Source organism: Hemiscyllium ocellatum, chromosome 14, assembly GCF_020745735.1.
Source record: "Hemiscyllium ocellatum isolate sHemOce1 chromosome 14, sHemOce1.pat.X.cur, whole genome shotgun sequence".
Classification (NCBI taxonomy): domain Eukaryota; kingdom Metazoa; phylum Chordata; class Chondrichthyes; order Orectolobiformes; family Hemiscylliidae; genus Hemiscyllium; species Hemiscyllium ocellatum.
Window position 1 is genome coordinate 66,655,647 of NC_083414.1, and position 18,480 is coordinate 66,674,126.

Sequence of the window (18,480 nt, forward strand, 5' to 3'; positions counted from 1 at the left end):
AGAAGAGTAAAGCTAGCAAGCTTATTATTCCTTTACCTTGAACCACGAGTGTTGTGATGCAAGACAAGATTATGTTAACCTGCTTTTGAAAATTGGTACTGCTTACTTCTTTGGTCTCTGATGAACAAACTAAATGGATACTTTGCAGCATTACAGGTCAAGTGTTATGCAAAATAATGGTGTCCCACCACTTTGGCAGTGTACATAAGGAATCAGTGTTTTTTCCCCAGAAAAGATTTCAGCTTTGATCTTGCAATTTTGAATGCTGTTGGCTGAAATCAGATCCAGTCTCTGATCACCTAATGTTATCAATAATCTGTTCCACATTTATCATCCCTTCCCTTCTGATTAAATTCCATAAAGAGTCAGAAGTCTCAATGCTCCCACAAATGAGCTTGTGTGTCTATTTCAGTGCCTAAATTCTGACTTTGTTTGGTCACAGTTAACAATAACAATCCTATAATCAGATAGCAATGTACGCCAGGAGTTTTTAACAAAACAAAAACGACCTAATACCCTCAAGCAGCTTCTCATTTACACTCTCTTTTGGGTTTGAATGGTTGTAGATTACTCTATGTGAAGTTTATATATTTTGTGTTTACTATATAGGAGCATATAGAGTCATAGTCATTCAACACGAAAACAGAGCCTTCAGTCCAACCAGTCCATGCTGAATATAATCACAGCTAAACTAGTTCCCCTACCTGCCCCGGTCCGTAATTCCAACCTGTCCAGTCTCTCTTCGTACATTTGTCTTGCCATCCAAGAACTAGTTTGTTTAACCTTTGTTCCACTCCATCCTTAGCCAGAGCCTCCTTCCCCAGACAAGGAGACAAAACTGCCCACAATGCTGCACATATGATCTCACCAGGCTGTGTAAAAGTGTGACTAAACATCCCAGCTCGTGTACACTCATTCTTTTGCTGCCTTCATCGCCTGCTGCACCATAATTGCGAAGATTTCACAAGACAACACCTTATAGAGCATCTCTCAATCTTTTTTTAATCAGCTTTAATCAATACAGATAAAGGCCATTTGGCCCATTGGGCTAGCACTGACCCACTGAAGAGCATCCATCCATTACCCCCGACACTATGCCCATAACCTTGCATTTACCATAGCCAACCAACCTAACCTACACAATGTGGGGCAATTTAGCATGGCTAATCCACATATTCTGCACATCTATGGACTGTAGGGAGGAACTGGATCACCTGGAGAAAACTCACACAGAAATTGAGAACGTACAGATAATTATCCAAGGCTGTTATCAAACCCAGGTCCCTGTGCAGTGAGGCAGCCATGCTAATCAGTAAGCCACAGTGTCACCATGGTTGGTCATCGACTTCCAAGCTAACTCCATGTCATTAGATGTTTTTAATGTGTTGAAATTTATCTATCTCAGCCTTAAACATGCTCAACCATATCTTGCCGTAATAGCTGAATAAACCTTGTCAAAATAAATAAATATTTCTGGTGCCTGAAAGAATGACTGCTAAAAGGAACCTCACCTTCAAGGTTGGGGGCAGGGGTAAGCTTGTACCTCTCACCTTTAGGTTGAAGAAAAGATTGAATTGGAAATTGTATTCCCAAAACCTGTCACTTTCTGTTTGGTGGTTAGTTGTACTTATCTAGCATTGCATTATGGTCTTGTCTCTGGGGACAATGTTAAATAGCAATAGTAGAATGATGTTGCACCTGACAGAAAGAGACGCTGCATTTTCTCTCTGTTCAACTTCTGTCTTTCCCTACACATGAATAGTCTATACTCTGAGACATCCTAACTTGATCTTTGTAGCCATTAAAATCTGTTCGAATGATGGATCAGATTTGAAAGATACTAACATTTGCTGCTTTGTACTGCTGTTGTTACAGGTCCACAGAGGGGGGACAATGAGTTTGTAATGCACAGTGTCTGCTGCTCTGGGCCATGGAGGACGAGTCTATCTCAGGGAGTGATCCAGATGTGGAGTCGGAGGATGTGGAAGAGGAAGAGGAGGAGATGGAGGACAATGATGGTGATGATGAAGATGACCTGGAGGAAAATGGTGAGTACCTAAGAGGGTATTTGGTTTCGTAGTGAAATGTAAAAGTCAGAATTCTTGCTGAGATTTAAGTGTGGCATCTGATATGGGAAATATTTAGTTTTGTGTTTTTCTTGTGTTTTTGTGTTGTTCAGTCTTGCTCGGTTGCTGAAACTCAGGTTGCGGGCTTGAGCACAGTGCAGGAATTTGATACTAAATTGTTGGTGCTGTAGAGTACTCGGTGCAACACGACAAAATGTAGCAAATTTAAATGAGTTAAACTGAGGTACTGCCTGTTTTAATAGTTTGAGTGGTATGTTAAAGTTTAACTGTAAAGCAGGGAATGTTTGAGATGTCTTGGACTGCACTATTTGTTTAATACCCCCCTTTGAGCATAGTTATATATATGTCTGCAATGTTACTCCTGTGGCATCTCACTGAATACTAAATATATACACAAGCGTCGATTCAGAATCCTCTATTGTTTTTAATTCTTTCACGGAATATAGGCATCACTGGCTAGGCCAGTATTTATTGCTCATCCCTAATTGCTGTGAGGGCAGTTATATGTCAACGACATTGCTGTGGGTCTGGAATCATATATAGATCAGATCAGGTAAGCATGGCAGGTATCCTTCTCTGAAGAGCATTAGTGAACTAAATGGGTTTTTATGATAACCAGCAGTGATTACATGGTCACTATGTGCCTAACTTTTGAATCCAGGTTTATATTGAGTTAAAATTTCAGCATTTGCCATGTTGTGATTCAAACCCAAGTCTCCAGAACATTACCCTGAGGTTCTAGGAACATAAGAACAGGAGTAGGCCATTCAGCCCATCAAGTCTGTTCGACCATTCAATGAGACCATGGCTGATCTGTGGCCTCGCTGAATATTTCAGCTTTTGGCCATACATCCCTTAATATCTTGGATTAATGAAAAGAATCTATCTCAGATTTGAAGCTAACAACTGATCCAGCATCCACTCTGATTTGGAAGACCGTTCTAAACCCCTGCCACCCTTTTGTGTGTGGACGCAGATTACAAATCCAGTCATTTTGACATGCTTCATAAAAGTGTATTTCCTCCTTATTGTTTGCTTCCATTTATTTTGAGTCCCTTGTTATCTCTTCAGCTTGACAGATGATTTAGTTGTATGAAAATAATGTGCAACCATATTTCTCAATAAGAGTGTAACATTACTTCACTTTGGAAGTAAAAGGACCCTGCAGGTAATTTCTCCAGCCTTTGGTATTAAACTATCTTTCTTAACATGAAACTGTATTTGGGGGTTTACTGCATTTGAAACTTAATTACTCTTTCAAGATCATAATTAAACCTTGTTGGGATAAATACACTAAATGAGTTCAATGACAGCAAACAAAGAACAATACAGCACAATGCCTAGAGATTTAGTGGAATTAAATTGGTTGAGTAAGCTTTTAAACATCTGATTATACAACTCAGTTTTTTTTATTGCAACATCAGTGGGATAATGCAGCGGTTGTCACATTGGAAAAAGAAATTTTTCAGTCATGCTACTCATAGGAAAGGTGTAATGGTCTTTAAGAAAATCTGGAATGGAGACTCCAAGAAATAGTAATTATAACCCTAGGTTGATTCCAGCTATGAGAGGCTTGTCTAATGGAGAGAGATTGAGCAGTTTATACTCATATTATGATTAGTTAGGGAGCGCACAATGACTAATCTTGAAGCTTTTGGTCTTTGCACTCTTCTTCTCCTGACTCATATCACTTTGACCCTTCCCTTACCCTGATCATCATCTTCAGTATCTTTGAGCTTCCCAGGTATCTTTCATGTAAGCTTCACACTGACCCAAGTTGGTTTTGTTATAACATGAGTTTCGTTAACGCGAATTCCCTATAACGCGATTGACGATTTGAGGACACTGTTTCTAAAGCACAAACTTTTAAAACTTGTGTTAGCTGTAATGCGATTACATCACTAATGCTTTAAGTACTGTTTCTAAAGCAAGATTTTTCGATAACATGGGGTTGCACAAGAGTGCAACCATCATGTTATAGAAGAACAACCTCAACATGGTTTTCACATGGTTTGTTTAACTGCATCTTATCTCAAATTTCTGGGGTCTGAGCAGAGCCTAGACATTCCAATGTGGTGTTTTTAATGTACATGAGCAATTCCTACAGACAGCCTCAATGTCTCAGATTTTTTATTGTTGCAAGTACGCTTATTTTCCCCATGGTTCTTTCCTAAATTTTTCTACCTGCACAAAGATAATTCCAAGTAAAGTTGCACTCATATAAATTAGGAGCAGAAGCCATTTGCCCCTTTGAAACTGCGCAACCATTTAATAAGATCATTGCTGATCTGATTATAGCCTGAACTTTACTACTTTACCGTGATACACTTAGGCCTTCTTGTTTGTCAGGCGTCCGTGGGATAATGTCACTGTTTGGAGAAAGGAATCCCACAGATTCTCCACCCTCTGGAAGAAAAAAATCTCACCTCATCACCATCTTCCCTACTTCCAGACTTTCCCACAAGGGGACATATTCTTTCTGCATCTGTCCTTTCATGTCCCATGGAATCTCACATGCTTCAATAAGGTCATCTAATTTTTCTGAATCTAATCCTATGGTTTTTTTCATAAACCCATCATCCCAGGAATCAGTGAACCTTCCCTGAACTTTTCCAACAGAAGTATGTCTCTTTAAGACCAAAACCGTGCACTGTAATCGCAAGTGTGTTCTATTTAGCTGTAGCAAAATATTTTTATATTTAATTTCTCTTGCAATAAATGGGAATGATTAAATTGCCTGCCTTGTCACTTGCTTTACCTACGTACCGACCTTTTGTGATTTATGTACACGATAGCCAAATTCTTAAGGTTTTCAGAGTTGTGTAATTTATCTGTATTTAAATAATATGCTATTTTTCTGCTCTTCTGACCAAAGGTCACAGTTTCTTATGTTATACAGGTAGTTCTGGGGTAACACATGTTTTGGCAGCGCGATTTGGCTATAACGCAGCTAAAGAATTAAGAACAATATTTTTGAGAACGCTTACCTTTGTTGGCGATACAGCGATTCCACTGGGGATAGGTTTGCATGCTTTGTTCTATGCATGTGCTGATGTCCACGCTGCACATCTCTGCGAAGTTCAGTGCCTGCGTCAGTGTCTGCGCCAATGTGCACGCATAAAGACGTCTGTGCCGGTATTTGTGCCGTTCTGCACATGCACGATGTCAGTGCCAAAGTCTCCGCGTTGTACTTTGTCTGCGCAGTGTCAGCACCAAAGTCCCTGCGCCATGTTAGTGCTGGTCTTCATGCCAATTTGCTCATGCGCCAATGTCAGCTGCGGACAGAGCAGCTTTCTGTGAGAGAGACTGAACAAAGAGCAGCTGTATTACATTTTCTAAATGTACTGTGTTAAAGTTACTTCTGTTTCATTCATAAATATGATTTCAACTTTATTCAGGCTGTACCAAACTTTGCATTAGACCTTTGAGTGATTTTTGAGCAATTGTGAGTGATATTTTTTGCTGGTCTGCTCCTAACCCCACTTTTCCCATAGGCCCCATCATTTCTATTAAGTGATTTTCTATTAAGCGAGGTTTCGCTGGAACGCAACTTTGACATTATAGGAGAACTACCGGTATTCTGTTTGCCAAAGTTTTATCTACTCACGTAAACATCTCAATATCCTTTGCAGATTCCTTTTTTCCTCTTCAGTTAGTGTTAGTTTCTAATAATCTTTGGGTTTAATAAATAGTATTTTGATTTGTAGCCTAATAATTGTACAGTTCCCCATTTGAAAGGAAGATGTATCCTCATAGAACCATAATAATTTATTTTTTGGCAGACTGAACTATCCTCAGCAGGGTGGTACTCCCCAACTAAAGTTCAGGTCATTTTAATGCTATCCCTTATTGTTTCATATCGCATTATCAAGTAGCTGAGCATGTCTGGGACATATTCTTCTGTGCATTTCACTGTGCATTTCTGCTTATCAGTTGCTTCACATAAAATATCACAGCATATTTTTATCTGTATTCCAAAATCAAGCTCCTGTTGTTGACTTAGAAGACCTGGTGATCTTAGCAAAAGGTCAAAGGGAGCCTTTGTTTCAAGATTTTTAGCATATCTTCCCCTGTGTGGTCCTGATGTCTTGAGTCTAATGACTGTTGCATTCAGTTGCCTGAAAGAGATCACAAGTAAGGATACAAATATATCCAAGTGACCATTATCAATCAACTAGTTTAATCTGTGCATCCTTTTCACTAGAATATGCATTATTACCAGATTTTTGAGTTCAGTTAAATTACATCAAGATGAGTTAGTCCAATTCCTATTTGATATTGTGGTTTCCCTATTTCTGTCTTTTATTTTGAATGGGGCATCCCATTATTTACCATTCTGTCTCATTCAGGTGCCGAGGGAGAACTTTACATCTGAAACAGTATTCTCGTTTTTTAAGCAGAAATCAAACATTCCCATTGGACTTCTGGTGTTAAAATGTTTCCACTTTTTAAATTTCAGATGACGTTTTATTTAGGTAAAAGAGACCCGCTAAATTACAGTAGACGTTTTAGAAGTATTCCACATTCTACAGCAGTATGATTGGGTGTTCATTATCTTTTTCTCCAAAATACTTTATTTATTGAACTCCAAGAACCACTTAGACTGTTTTTCCAATTGCATTTTTTGTTTGAAAATTATAATTTGTTCAGTTCAGTGGAAACCTCAAATTTCTCTTCAGATGCTTGGAATAGCAACTCATATCATCTTTCCCCTCACCTGCCACAAACTTCCTCTGGCATCCCTTCCTCTGGCCCCACTCTCCCCTATCCTGGCAACCATCTCCTGTTTGAATCTGAACCCATTTTAGGTGTGCATACGTAAATTTAATTGGTTCAAAATGTGCATGTGCTGGTGTCAAGCACAGCCCTTCAGAAATAGGTATATGCAGGTTCAGTTCTAAATAAGTCTGGACTCAAAATGTTGACCATGTTTCTCTCCCCTAAGATATTGCCAGACTTGCTGAGTTTCTCCTGCATCTTCAGTTTTATGTCTAGGCGTGTTAGGTTTAGATGGTACTTTTACAAGAGAGTCAGAAGTCTTGTGATGTTCAGAAAAAAACTTTCACATCTTCTACAGTGGCAGACTGGTAGTGTCCCACCCTCTGAACCTGGGTTCAAGTCACACCTGGTTCAGGGGTGTATGATAACATCTCTGAACAGGTTGATTAGAAACTATTATAAATGCTGTCAACAGAAAGGATCAGCTTCTCTGCTTGTTTCTCCAAAGTCCAGACTAAAACTTATTCAAATGCAGACAATTAATTTGCTTCATCAAATTTTTTTAAAGTCCCAATCTTAAAAAGGGCAAGGGCAAGAACCAGGTCCATTCAGAAATCTGATAACAGCGAGGAAGAAGCTGTTCGTACAGGTGTATAAACTTCTGTATCTTCTGTCCAGGGTGGAAGAGTGGATGGGAGAAGTCTTTGATTATGTTGGTTGCTTTCCTGAGGCAGCTGGGTGTATAGATGGAGTCAGTGGACGGAAGGTTTGTTTACTTGATGGACTGGGCTATATTCATGACACTGTGTAGTTTTTTTTGCGGTTTTGGGAAGAGCAGTTGCCATACCAAGCTGTGATGCATCCAGATAGGTTGCTTTCTATGGTGACTCTGTAAAAATTGATAAGCGGCCTTGTGGACATGTCAAATTTCCTTAGCCTCCTGAGGCAGTAGAGATGATTAGATTAGATTAGATTAGACTTACAGTGTGGAAACAGGCCCTTCGGCCCAACAAGACCACACCGACCCGCCGAAGCGAAACCCACCCATACCCCTACATTACCCCTTACCTAACACTACGGGCAATTTAGCATGGCCAATTCACCTGACCCGCACATCTTTGGACTGTGGGAGGAAACCGGAGCACCCGGAGGAAACCCACGCAGACACGGGGAGAACGTGCAAACTCCACACAGTCAGTCGCCTGAGTCGGGAATTGAACCCGGGTCTTCAGGCGCTGTGAGGCAGCAGTGCTAACCACTGTGCCACCGTGCCGCCCACATGTTGTGCTTTCCTGACTGTCTTGTTGATGTGGGTGAACCAGGTCAGATTGTTGATGATCACTCCAAGGAACCTGATCCCCTCAGACCATCTCCACCTCAGCACCATTGATGCAGACAGGGGTGTGCCTTCTACTCTGCTTCCTGAAGTCAATGACCAGCTCCTTCATTTTGCTGACATTGGTGGAGAGATTGCTGTCTTTACACTAAGCTGCTAGGCACTCAGTCTGTTTCCTGTATTCTGTCTCATTGTTTGAGATCTGACCTATAACAGTGGTGTCATCAGCAAATTTGTAAATGAAGTTGGGGCAGAATTTGGCCACACAGTTATGAGTGTAGAAGGAGTAAAGTAGGGAGCTGAGTATGTAACCTTGCGGGCACCAGGGTTGAAGATTACAGTGGAGGAGCTGTTGTTACCTATCCTTATTGATTGTGGTTTATAGGTCAGGATGTCGAGGATCCAGTTAGAGGAGAGAGCTGAGATTGAGTCCTCAAGCTTAAAGATGAGTTTGTTTGGATGAGCCAATTAGATTTCTGCCAAACGTTTTCAAGGCTAGGCTTATCTCTTAGAAAACAAAATGTTCCTTTTGAACAAAAACTGCAAACAAATAAGTAACTTTAAAGTGGAATTCATTTCTTCAGTTTACCATGTTGCTTGATGTTGCTTGAATTGAAAGAAAAAGGTCATTACAATTGCACTGATTCATCCAACTTTGAATTCATAATCCATAACAGGAACCAGTATTAAGTGCTTAAAAAATCTGTTATGTTCTTATTCTTGAGACTAAGAGCTCAACTAGTTCACAATCAAAAAGATTACTCGAGGTTCCCACAAAATATTTATAGTAGAATAGTTTATAGTAGAATAAGTAACAAACTTATGCTTTTGTCACAGACATTAGTTTTTTTTATGGCATGCACAGTATTTTGATTTCCCTGAATTTCAAATCAAGGTTGATATATGCATCCAGTTTCTGTGTTAAACCAGAATTATATGTATTATAAGTAATTAATCTGTAGCTACAAGTAAATAGATACAATCCATTAGCACATAACACTACTAACAAAAACTCTAATCCCTTAAGGACTTGCACAGCTAAACAAATAGGAAACAAGCCAGATTATTGGCAGTGTTACAAAAAACTGACAGGTTAGTTAAGTGGTCTTTGCTTCCAGCTCTGATGTTGATATGATGCTACTTTATTTAGTGAGGCTTTTGTATTCAGTTGTCTACCTTCTGATTTGGAAAATGCCAATGATTTGTAAAATCAAAAGTCTTAGTTCATAGCAACTACTGCAGAGGAGGTAACAGGTATTGAAGTTTAAACTGGTTTTACACTGCAGAGAGCAGCAGTACACACATCTGTGTCTATATCTCTGTAACTTGTTTCCAGTTCCAACCTGCTCAGTTAGCTGAGTTTGTAGGCAATTCCTCAAACCTGGATCGTCTGCATGTTTCAGGAACCCATAGCCGTAAAACCAGGAGTTCACAAAAGGTATTGAATTCGTTGCCGTGAAATCATACAACATCTGGTAAATACTTTTTAGAAACAACTCTTTCTTGTTGCAGTCCACAACTTTTGAGGAGACTAAAGTAAAACAGACATGGTCCTTGCAACAACTACTGATGTACAAAGCCACATGTACCTATTTGTGTTTCAAACTTGTATTGATATTAGTTCTGGAATATGTTATCTGGTGTGAAATGTGGGCAGTATTACCCGCTCAGAGTCTCAGACCCTGGACCACTTTGTTGATGGATCTCTGATTTGATGACTAGCATCAATATCTTTCATTGTTTTGCTGGCAGCATTATAACTTGTATAGGGATAGTTCTAGAATAATTGGATGAATCTCATGTTGTACAGGGATTGCAGTTGTAAGGTACATTGTGTCAAAGTTAGTAGAAACTGATAACTTATTTGGAGCTATAAGAAGAGTAAAGCTAGCAAGCTTATTATTCCTTTACCTTGAACCACGAGTGTTGTGATGGAAGACAAGATTATGTTAACCTGCTTTTGAAAATTGGTACTGCTTACTTCTTTGGTCTCTGATGAACAAACTAAATGGATACTTTGCAGCATTACAGGTCAAGTGTTATGCAAAATAATGGTGTCCCACCACTTTGGCAGTGTACATAAGGAATTAATATTTTTTTCCCAAGAAAAGATTTCAGCTTTGATCTTGCAATTTTGAATGCTATTGACTGAAATCAGATCCAGTCACTGATCTCCTAATGTTATCAATAATCTGTTCCACGTTTATCATCCCTTCCCTTCTGATTAAATTCCATAAAGAGTCAGAAGTCTCAATGCTCCCACAAATGAGCTTGTGTCTATTTCAGTGCAGATTAAAATGCAGAAACAGTGTGAATAGAAATTAGAATTGGTAAAGGAAATAATTCACTGCTGGAAGTATTTATTGGCCCCTTGACATTAGCTTCACTGTAGGACAGCTGGGATTAAAATATAATGTACTTATAAAAGTGGCATTGCAATCATTGGGGAAACTTCTAAACTTTTTATCAATTTGACAAATCCAGTTGGCAAGATTAGCTTGGAGTCTGAGTTTGTAATATATTTTGGGCAGTTTTTTGGAACAATGTGCTCTAGAACCAATGAGGAAAATTTTTTTTTTAGATTAGATTAGATTACTTACAGTGTGGAAACAGGCCCTTCGGCCCAACAAGTCCACACCGACCCACCGAAGCGCAACCCACCCATACCCCTATATTTACCCCTTACCTAACACTACGGGCAATTTAGCATGGTCAATTCACCTGACCCGCACATCTTTGGAATGTGGGAGGAAACCGGAGCACCCGGAGGAAACCCACGCAGACACGGGGAGAACGTGCAAACTCCACACAGTCAGTCACCTGAGGCGGGAATTGAACCCAGGTCCCTGGCGCTGTGAGGCAGCAGTGCTAACCACTGTGCCACCGTGCCGCCCTTGAAAATCTTGGGAATGTGTAGTGAAACAGGGTTCATTACTGATTTCACAGTAAATGATCCTTAAGGGAAGAATGATCATATCATGGAATTTCACATGCAATTTGAATCTGAGAATTTTGAGTCTGAAAGTGATTGTCTTACCTTTGTTTTATTTGTTAAATTTTATAAAACCATGATTGGCTAAAACTTAAGACAGTTGAGAAGATGATGTCATAACCCTCAAGAAAGATGTATTCCATTGAGCAAGATTGACTTTGAAGAATTTGCTATTTATGGTTAACCAAATAAGGTAGCAAGTCACGAGAGAAAATGTGCAATGCTGCATAGTCGTGCAAATTTTAGTAACTGGTCAAATGATGACTCAAAGAATAAAAGGGAGAAATTGGGATATGAGAGAAATGTGAAACAAAAGCTTTTGCAAGTATGCAGCAAAAGAAGAGATTAGCTAAAGTAAGCATTGGTCCCTTGAAAGATAAAATAAGGAAATTGATAGTATATAAGGAAGTGACAGACTTTAAATGAGTATTTTGTACCTGACTTCACATTAGGAGGCACAGAAAGCATCGTAAGGATAAAGAAAATGAAGGTGTAAGAGAGGTGAGAGTAAACAGTCATGATCAAAGAAAAATGTTTTAGGAAAATTAATGGAACTTAAGGCTGGAAGTCCCCTGTACTTGATGGTTTGCAACCTTTGGTCATACACTAAATGGATTGTGCAGAGACAGTGGATGCATTAGTTGTAATCATCCAAAATTCCTAGGTCTGGAAAGGCCCCAGCAGATTGGAAAATTGCAAATGTGATGTGACTATTCAAGAAAACTTGGAGACAGCAGGGAAATAAAGATCAGTTAACTTAATATCTGTTGGTGGAAGATGTTGAATCCATTATTAAGGAGTTAGTTGGCGATTTAGAAATCTGAATACAATCAAGCAGAACCAACACGATCTTGTGGTCTTATTAACAATTTCATTATAGTTCTTTGAGGTTATATTAAGAAGGATAGATAAAGGGGAACCTGTAGATGTATATGGAGTTCCAAAAGGCATTCAATAAGATTGCGCAGAAAGGTTTACTGAACAAGATTAGAGCTCATTGTACCCAAAAGAGAAAATGCTGGAAAATCTCAGCAGGTCTGGCAGCATCTGTAAGGAGAGAAAAGTGCTGATGTTTTGAATCTAACTGACCCTTTGTCAAAGCTTTAACAAAGGGTCAGTTAGACTCGAAATGTCAGCTCTTTTCTCTCCTACAAATGCTGCCAGACCTGCTGAGATTTTCCAGCATTTTCTTTTGGTTTCAGATTCCAGCATCCGCAGTAATTTGCTTTTATTTAGAGCTCATTGGGTTGGGTGTTCAATATTAGCGTGAACAGGGTATTAGCTCACTCGTAGGAAATAGTATGTTGTGATAAGTGGGATATCTTCAGATTGGCAAGCTGTAACCAGTTATTTGCTGCAGGAATTGTTGCTAGGGCCTTATTTATTTACAATCTATATTAATGACTTGGATAAAGGGACACAATATTATAATATATAAATAGTTGAGAAGAGGATATAAAGAGTCTGTAAATGGTTGTAGATACATTTAGTGAGTGGGTAAAAATTTGCCAGATAGAGCAGAGTATCATGTGAGGTAGAGGTTTTGACAAGTAGAAAAGCATAACATTATTTAAATAGAGAGAAACTACCGAATGCGACAGGGCAGAGGGATCTGGATGTCCTCTTACAAGTGTTTCCACACTGTAGGGAATCTAATCTCTAATCTAATCTAATTGCAAAGAGTATTAGTGCTTGTACAACAAGTAATTCATTAAACATTGCACAACACCACGTTATAGTCCACCAGGTTTATTTGGAATCACTAGCTTTCGGAGTGCTGCATCTTCATCAGGTAGTTGTGGAGCAGGACCTTAAGAGAGAATTTATCGCAAAGTAATTTTGAGTTCTAGCCGTAGAATTGTTGAGGCCATTGTTTATGTCAAAGGCTGAGAAATTTTGAGTTAAAGGTTATCGATGGGGAAAGCAGCAGAGTTGAGGTCACGGTAAAATCATCCATGATCTTATTGAATGATCGTTCAGACTCAAGGGGCTGAATGGTCTGCTGCTGCTTCTATTTCTTATGATCTCCATATTTTTGCTTCTGATGAAGGGTCTGCGCTATGGTGAACTAGGGTGAACATGAGTTATATTCCCAAGAAGTGAGCAAATTTCAAAATAAGAGGTAGGTAGGGAGTGGTTTCCTTTTCCAGTTTTCAATCTTTGAATTTGATCTAAATGGGTTAACAGATCAAATTCAGAAACTGTTTGATACAAACTACTTTAAAAATATGAAAGGAAACTTCCCATTTTCAAAAATCTCAACTAATTCTGTATCTGCATCCCAGAATAACAAGGTAAAAATGCATATAGACAACAGGTATAAAGCATGTGAGCTAAGATAATGTACTTATTGAATGAGTAATGATGCCTTATTCCTTTTCTTAACCTTGTTAGAAGGGAATAGCCTGTTATAATAGATTATTATAAAGAGTCCTGGATCTGCTGGTCAAAATTTCCATTACTCTTTCAAGGATTTCAGCAAATTACAATGATGGTCTTATAGAATTTTGTTAATTTTTTTCTATTTCATTCACATGAACTGTAGAGTATGCCACAATACCATTCTAGATTCCTAAGTTCTGGGCTTGGTTTCATCACGATGGTTTCTTCTGTTGACTACAAAATGAGATACTAGTGACTTACTTGTTTTATAATGAAAGTTTTGCCAGAGCAAGGAGCAGTTTGATACCAACCACAGCCGTTAAGAAAACACGATAAAAGATGCATATCTGCACCTCGAATAGATGCACTATGTTACTTGAGTCTGATTACGAAAATTTGGGTTTGTTCTTCAATGAGCCACATGTCAAACATTACAATGAACCTGAACCAGTGAAGGCCTACTTTTAATTCACACGTATGTTCAAGTTTTCTTCGATCAGCAATGAGTTTTGTATTTGAAACAAATTTTGCACAGTTGTTTTTGATATTTTTTTGGAGGGGAAGTGTTGATTCAATTGACCCAAGTGTATGGTCCTGTCTGTAGGATGCAACTTCAGGTAAATGGGAGCTGCTAGTTAATCACTGCTCACTTTGTTACAGGAATGCCTAGAATACTAGGATAAAATAGTCTTGATTCTTGGGACTGTATCATCAAATAGACCTGAAGGATAAATCAACTTGTCATTAGGGTGAGACTTGGGAGTAAACTTAAGTTTTCTGTCCATTGTTTAGAAATCTTTCACTTTTATAGCATGTTAAAGGTTCAGCATTTCAGTGTAGGCTTCCGTTCTGCATCTTTGACATTGAAAGGCATCTTTATATTGATGTGCCTATAAACAGCAGGTGCTCCGTGTTCTCAGCAGTCTTGTGATATGACCAAATGAGTGTGTTTTATGTTGTTAGCCACTGTGGCTAATGGGGAATCTGGATAAGCTTGATTGCAAATTTGTATCCTAAATGAGAAATGAGTAGTAGATATTGCCATTAGCTCTGGTCTCAGTGCTCTATGTATACTCTTGCCTTTTGTGTATTTATTGCTGAAATTACAAAATAAAAGCAGAACATACAAGTGTTTTTGGTTTTTGAAGACCAGTGTTATCACTAGTGTTAATGTGGAGGCATTTGCCATGTTTTATGGAGAGGAGAGTTGTCATCCAGTACAAACAAATTGAGCCAGTAATAAGCAACTCCAACAGTAAAATCAATTTAGAATTTTTAAATATTTGTTAAAGTAATACCAATTTGCTACAATACCCAACTCTATTCTGGATAGAGTGGAAACAAATGTTGAAAGAAAGGGGTGTCAGGAGGACAGGGAAGGTAATGTCAGGGCTTGAGGGGCAAGTTGGGAGACAGAGTAGTTGACAGGAATGGGAGGTGGGCTTGGCACTTCTAGGATTGGTGTTGGCAGTGATATAAACTTGGTGAGAAATGTACAGCGAGGGTGTTGGTGGAGTCATGTGGACTAGGGAGAAGGGAGAGTCTTTCGGTCTAGGGAAATGTGTGCATGACCATGTTTGGGTCTGAGTGTGGGTGCGTGCATGGATCTAAGCAGGACAGGATTATGTGGTGGTGGAACGAATGGCATGATCTGTGGGTTGGTCATGTTTTGTCTGCAAGTCAACATTTTCAGTAGTGCTTTGTTGAAGATCGAGTATCCCCTGAACAACGTTAAAAATGTGCTAAAATCTACTGCCTGATAAAAACATAGCAGAGTTGTAGTTATGATGCCAAAATTTGGAAGAAAATATTGCAAAGTTTTCTGAAAAGTTGAAAAGTGGTGTACATTCATTCTGTAAATATATACTGAGTTGTGGTACATTGTTATATTGAGTGATTTTACACCAAGGTTACAATGCCAGTAGCTACGATGGTGTCATTGTGTTATCAATATTGGGAGTTGATGGGCCTTGTAAGTTCAAGCTGAAAATGTGTTGCTGGAAAAGCGCAGCAGGTCAGGCAGCATCCAAGGAGCAGGAGAATTGTCGTTTCGGGCATGAGCCCTTCTTCAGAAATATATCACTTCAAGGTCAGTGCATCTAAGGGAGATTTATTCATATGTATGTTACACTTAAATTGAATTCTATTATAGCTTTACATCATATGCACTATCCAGAACAGGAACTGAATATTGTTGAAGAATGATAACCCTGACTATCGCAAAGCCTTAGTTCCACCCAGCAGCACCAAAGCCAAAATGAATATACTATTGTGTAATTAGCTAGCTCTGTGCAGACTGTTGAATCAACACTACAGCAAGCAGTTAATTTGCCAAGTGAAATTTCAGGGTGGTTTTACCATGGTTGATCATTGAGTTTGTTTTAATGCATCATAGATTAGTTTAACTTCAATTTTGTAACATTTTCTTACACTTGAATCCCTTTTTAATAATTACTGGCAATCTACACCACCAGTATGTGTCTCGTGAAGTAGTAAATAAAGCAAGAGGACAAGAACAGAAGCAAGGATTGTGCCCAAGATGGAAGTACCAAACTAGATGCAGAGAACACAAGGACTCTACTCCCAAAACACTTTGACAAGAAGTTGCATAACACTCAATCCTCAGAAGAAATTCCTCCTCATTTTCAGTTTTAAATTGGCACCTTTAATTCTGAGATTTTGCCCTCTAGTTGTAGACTTTCCTAATGAGAATGTTTAGAGAGTATAAGCAGGCAGGGAAAGAGTTAAGTTCTGAGTTTTGTGAAACACGTGGTTCAGCTGAGCATGACTCACATCCAATAAGAAATTACAGTTAATGATGGGGTGCTGGAGGCAAGGGTAATGGGTTAACAAGGTGGAAAAGCATTCATTATGTAGAGCCATTTAACAAGATGAGGTAGCATTCAGTATGTAAGGTCAGTTAACAAAGTGAAAAGTATTCATTAGTGAAGCCAGTCAACAAGGTTATGAACATTCATTGTGTAACAGCAGATGGCGTCTTCTCTTCATTTACCTTGTTAAGTCTTTTAAGAATCCTATGTTTCTTTCTTCTGAATTCCAGTGAGTAGAGCCCCAACCTGTTTAATCTTTGCTTACGAGACAATCTCTAATTCTCAGGGACCATCTTAATGAACCTTCTTTGAACTGCCTCCAATTAAGTTATATCTTTAAGGGGACTAAAATTGCTTGCAGTATTCCACATGTGGTTTCACCAGCACCTTGTGCAATTGTAGTACGACCGTCCCACTCTTACACTCCAAACCCCTTGATATAAGGGGCAACATTCCTATTCTATTCTATCAGGTTTGCATCAGGGCAAATTCAACTTCACTGGCAAGCAAGCAGTAAATTCAAGGAATTTGGATATTTTGACTAAAGTTGGAATAGAATTCTGCCCATGATATATTAAAACTGAACATCCTTTGGTCAAAGGTCAGAGTGCAAATTTTGCACTAGATTAGCCAATTTTCTTTATATTTATGGCTTTTATTTGTTTTCAAGATAATACACTTCAAACAGAAATAGATAAGATACAGAACTACTGATTTCGATCAGCCTTAAATGTGTAAGGCTGAGTTGAAATGATAAGTATTCTGAGTTTAAACCCTTTCCCTTGTCTAAGAAGAAAATTGCATTCCCTGACAGCTTTAAGCTCTTAGAAGGTTTGATGACCAGGACCAGGACAAGTAACTTCAGTCTTGATGGTTGTTTACCTGTGGCCCAGTGAGTTTCACCCTTCATTGCAAATCCTGTTTTGAAATTATAGAAAGCTCCACAAGGGAGAATCAGCTAGTGTGGAGGTGTGAAGTGTTTCGATTGTATGTCAAACACATAACTTTCCCAGATCCACATGCCAACCACAAAGACACTCCTCTTCTTTAGAGTCAGGCTGGGCTGGAATTGAATGTTTTCAGGGAAGTGCAGTTCCAATTGTTGGGGCAAAATATTGCATTTTATCACATTTAGGTCCAGATCCTAAAATGATTGTGCAATTGGAACAAGGAAGTTCTGAGAGTGTCTGTCCAGAGAGTAGTGTGATAATAGCATTTTGTCTGAATGGCAGTCAGTGTGTCCAGAATTTCTCTTGGCCTATAGTAGCATTATGTAGTAGACTGTGGTAATGCATCACAACAGAAGGTTTTGATCTGTTGGTGCAAAGATTGCAAGGTTCTTTTGCGTAGTCAGGAAAAGGAGTTGCCCAGGTGAGTCTTCTCAGAGCCTCCTCATGATGAACCATATTTGGCCAAAATGAGAAGTTATTTATTTTGGAAGGGAGAATAAAAAGGTGTATTTTTTGAGTGGAGAAAAGCTGCAGCACACAGGCACTTGGAGGTTCTTTACATCAACACACAGTTACCACAAAGGTGCAGGAGATGATCATAGAGTCATGCAGCGTGGAAGCAGGCTCTTTGGTCTAACTCATTCATGGCAATCAGACATCCCAATCTAACCTTATCCCATTTGCTAGCATTTGGCCCATGTTTCTCTGAACCATTCTTATTCATGTATCCATCCAGATGTCTTTTAAATATTGTAATTGTACCCGCCCCTTACTTGTCCTCTGGCTACTCATTCTATACAAGCACTACTCTCTGAATGAATAAAGTACCCCTCGGGTCCTTTATAAATCTTTCCCCTATGTCCTCTAGTTTTGGAAACCCACACCCTAGGAAAAAGATCTTGGCTATTCACCCTATCCACGACCCTCTTGATTTTAAAAACCTCAAAAGGTCACCCTTCAGCCTCTGATACTTTAGGGAACAAAGCTCCAGCCTATCTGCCCTTTCCATACAACTCAAATTTTCCAGTCCCAGCAACATCCTTGTAAACTTTTCTGCACCCTCTCACATTCAACAACATCTTTCCTACAGAAGAGCGACCAGAATTGTTTGCAGTTTTCCAAAAGTGGCCTCGCCAGTGTCCTTTTATAGCCACAACATGACATCCCAATTCCTATACTCCAT

General features: G+C 39.1%; 1 protein-coding gene across 3 annotated transcripts in view; it reads left to right on the forward strand.

Moving 5' to 3' along the window:
• The window catches only part of rad54l2 (RAD54 like 2), a 128,232-nt gene that overhangs the window by 38,959 nt on the left and 70,793 nt on the right, over positions 1–18,480 (forward strand). For all 3 annotated transcript variants that reach the window (XM_060835757.1, XM_060835756.1, XM_060835758.1), the window contains one exon: positions 1,876–2,048. In XM_060835757.1, the coding sequence (XP_060691740.1) occupies positions 1,931–2,048 (118 nt within the window). In that variant the 5' untranslated portion in view covers positions 1,876–1,930. The remainder of the gene's footprint in view (positions 1–1,875; positions 2,049–18,480) is intronic.